Genomic DNA, 3,490 nt, shown 5'->3' on the forward strand with positions numbered 1-3,490 from the left:
CGTACGTACCTGGACCCGCCTACTACGCTTACAAAGGTAAAATGATTGGCTAGAATCCAATGTGTATCACGTCTCAGGGGGAAAAAAAGCACCAAAATAAAGCACTGAAATGTGCGCTGCTTTTCGGTCTGGTTACTACCGTTTATGTCAGAACCAGTGCGATACCGGTACCCATCCCTAATCATTATTGGCCTTTAACTGGAGTGCAACATTTAGTATCACCTAATTGATACTTTATTGCGATGGAATGAGACAAACCCTTGAATGGGACCGATATTACCCGCTGTCTCCTCAGAGTATAGAGGATAAATACTGAACTTCTGCTGGTTGAAATTGAACCAAAAGCACGTTTCCTCTTCCAGGCACTCAGAGAGGGGAAACGCTGTGTAACCGCCCACTGGCTCAACACTGTGCTGAAGAAGAAGAGGATGGTTCCTCCTCACCGGACGTTACATGTGCCATTTGCCTTCCCTCCTGGAGCCAAACCCTGTTCTCAGCACGTACGTCTGCCGTTTCTTTTAACAGTAGTTTTTCTACAGTCTTTGTACTTGGTGAACTTAATGAACTTCAAAATACTGCACTCCAATTGGCAGGAAGCATTTCTGCTTGTCAGATCTTTACTCCAGCTCTCTGTTGCTGTCTTTCCTCAGATCATATCAGTGACGGGTTTTATGGATGCTGACAGAGATGATCTAAAACTGATGGCCTACCTGGCTGGTGCCAGATACACCGGATATCTTTGTCGCAGTAACACTGTCCTCATTTGCAAAGAGTAAGAGTTGGGGTCGGGTAGATGAGTTCCTCTTTGGGTATTCTTTTGTACTGCACGCAGTATATCCATAGAACTCAAACTATACAAGAACTATCTTACTTTTGGTTTTATGTCGTTCTTGGAGTGTACTCCTCCTCATTTGTATGTGTGAAGGACTCAGCCTATCTTCAAGCTTCTCTTTATCCTAAGTGTTAACCTTTTTTAGTCAGATCAGATGCTTTGTTTTGTTAATCCAGCATTTTCACTCTTTTATTTCCCAACTTTGTTGCAACTTGTTTGAAATGTCTCATTTTCTTTTAAACATTTTTCAGTTGAACCTTCTTGTGTGAAGGTTGAACGTTCAGTGTGCTTGAGAACCTTCACTTCTCAAGCACACTGTCAGTTTTATGGTTGTCTTGCTAATATCACTTTAGACCCAGTGGGCTTAAATATGAGAAGGCCAAGGAGTGGAAGATCCCTTGTGTGAATGCCCAGTGGCTGTGTGATATACTGCTGGGCAACTTTGAAGCACTGAGACAAATCCAGCACAGCCGATACTCCATCTACACACATCCTGAACCACTGGTGCCTAACCCACAGCTGGTCCAGAACCTGCTTGGTATGTACGCCGTCACTGGAGTTGTTACGTAGTGAGCAATTACATGAAGATATTACCCAATATCTCTTACTTGCCACACACTCTCTCCTGTGGGGTATGCTTAGTTAGTCTAACCTGACTGGAGCCACACAGAGCTCTGGTTTTGTGTGGCTTGATTTTGGTTCGTCAGGAGAGTGAAGAGCCTTTGATGTTTTATCACTTGGAATGGCCACACTTTAAGATACTGTCCTGATTACCTTGTGCATTTCTCTGTAGCCGCTTGGAGAACACCAATCAAAGTCTCTTCTGAAGCTTTGGCGGTGAGTTTTTGTGTCACAGTGTTCTTCACATTCTTTTGTTTGGAATGTCGAGAAGCTCCGTAACCCCTCTCTCAGCCTGCTCTGAATCCTCTGCTCCAGACAGTTTTCCAACTCTTGGATTGACATAACGTCACACATTTCTAGCTTTAACCACAACACCTCACACACCTCTTCAGTTGTTGGGGGCAGTTATTCACAGGAAAATATCTGTGTGAGAGTGATTTGTTTTTTAGTGCGTTTGTCCTTAAAAAGTTGAATCAGTCATAGAAGAGAGAGAAGCAACAGAGGAACAGTGTACCGGCTCGTCTGATTGTGCTTTTGTGGCGTCTGTTTGGTGTTTAGAGCCTCCAGCTGCTGCAGAAGCAGAAGATCAGCGACTCAGCAAACCCACCTGCAAACAAGAAGGCCAGGTCGGTATAGCAGGTTAGGGACTAGCCTGTCACTCCTCTGCACGAGAACAGAGTTGGACCACACACCCTCCAGACTGCCATGTTCTAATGATACTTTGCATTTCTGTCTCTGAAGACTGGAAGAGATCCAGTCCCCGAGTAAGAAGCTTCCTCCAGAGTCCACTCCTCGGGTCATGTTCACAGGCTTTGAGCCTATGCAAGTACAGCAGTACACCAAGGTGAAAGCAGCCTTCCCACGCTCAAACATTCAGTGTGTTGTTAGACTGAAGCTCAGATTAGTGAGAACGCTGAAGTTACTCTCAAAGCACATCTGCAGCCTCAGCTGCTATTTGAATGTGTCCCCTTTCCTCCTGCAGAGGTTACATGCTTTAGGTGGTGAGCTTGCAGACAGCAGTCAGAAAGTCACTCACCTTGTGGCCAGTAAGGTGACTCGCACCGTCAAGTTCCTCACTGCCATGTCTGTGGTCAAACACATAGTCACCCCAGAGTGGCTGGAGGAAAGCTGGAGGAGTCAGAAGTTTGTGGGTATGTTTGCGTCCCACCCCTCCTTTTTCTTATCTAACTGTGTTTTGTAGAGATCAAAGTGGAACTGAAATTGGTCTTGTGCTGCGCTTTTACCTGTATATGTTTCGTTAACGGGAGCAAACCTGTTGTGTGTGTGTTACAGACGAGCAGAGTTGCACTCTGAGGGACGCAGAAGCGGAGGTGTTGTTTGGCTTCAGCCTGGAGGAGTCGCTAAAGAGAGCCCAAAGTGCACCTCTCTTTAAGGTCCTCTGACAACATAACTGCTGTGTTCAACCAAAAACCGTCTTTTTCTTGATGCCAGTTAAAGAATTCAGAAGTAGGGCTGTGCCATGTGACCAAAATCATATCCTGATAACAATATATGTTCTGGGAACCCGACTTGTGTGAAGTGTTTTCAGCTGGGCGTCCTGTACCTGGAGTCAAGTGTTTTAACCGATGCATGAAACTATATTTTTAGATATAAGTTGTAACGGCCGCTGTTTTCTTTGTATTTATTACACGCCGCGCTGCGGGGAAAAGCGTTTGAGTCTAAGGTTTATTTTGAGCACCTGACGGCTCTTTTTTTTTTTATTGCTTCTCAACTCTCTCCATCCTCTTTCACGTGATTCTTGCATTAGAAGAGGTTTGTTGTGTTTGAGTCTGAGGTGGACCGGTTTGCAGCATAATTTGCATAGTACAGTTTTCTGGTCCGTGTCAGAGTTTGTATAACCAAACCATGTCCATGCTACAGCCCCTCGTTTAGGAATAAGGTCCTTGATTTGTTTTGACTGGTCTGTTTGGAGCCAGTTGTTCCTGCCTCCTCTTCACTGGCCATGCTGGGATTCTCTGTGCCCCGATGAACAAATATTGCTGTAAACAGTGTGTTTTGCAACACCATGAAACAAAC

The 3,490-nt window shown here is 45.1% G+C and overlaps 1 protein-coding gene across 1 annotated transcript in view; it reads left to right on the top strand.

Moving 5' to 3' along the window:
* Nucleotides 1-3,490, top strand: part of paxip1 (PAX interacting (with transcription-activation domain) protein 1) — a gene marked incomplete in the record, with an annotated part of 41,414 nt that overhangs the window by 34,943 nt on the left and 2,981 nt on the right. The window contains 8 exon segments of the mRNA XM_005952029.3: nucleotides 363-500; nucleotides 651-772; nucleotides 1,186-1,370; nucleotides 1,626-1,669; nucleotides 2,012-2,079; nucleotides 2,195-2,297; nucleotides 2,436-2,604; nucleotides 2,747-2,847. Of these exon segments, the coding sequence (XP_005952091.2) occupies nucleotides 363-500; nucleotides 651-772; nucleotides 1,186-1,370; nucleotides 1,626-1,669; nucleotides 2,012-2,079; nucleotides 2,195-2,297; nucleotides 2,436-2,604; nucleotides 2,747-2,847 (930 nt within the window).

This window comes from Haplochromis burtoni, unplaced genomic scaffold, assembly GCF_018398535.1.
Source record: "Haplochromis burtoni strain Fernald_Lab_line unplaced genomic scaffold, NCSU_Asbu1 Contig_624, whole genome shotgun sequence".
Lineage (NCBI taxonomy): Eukaryota > Metazoa > Chordata > Actinopteri > Cichliformes > Cichlidae > Haplochromis > Haplochromis burtoni.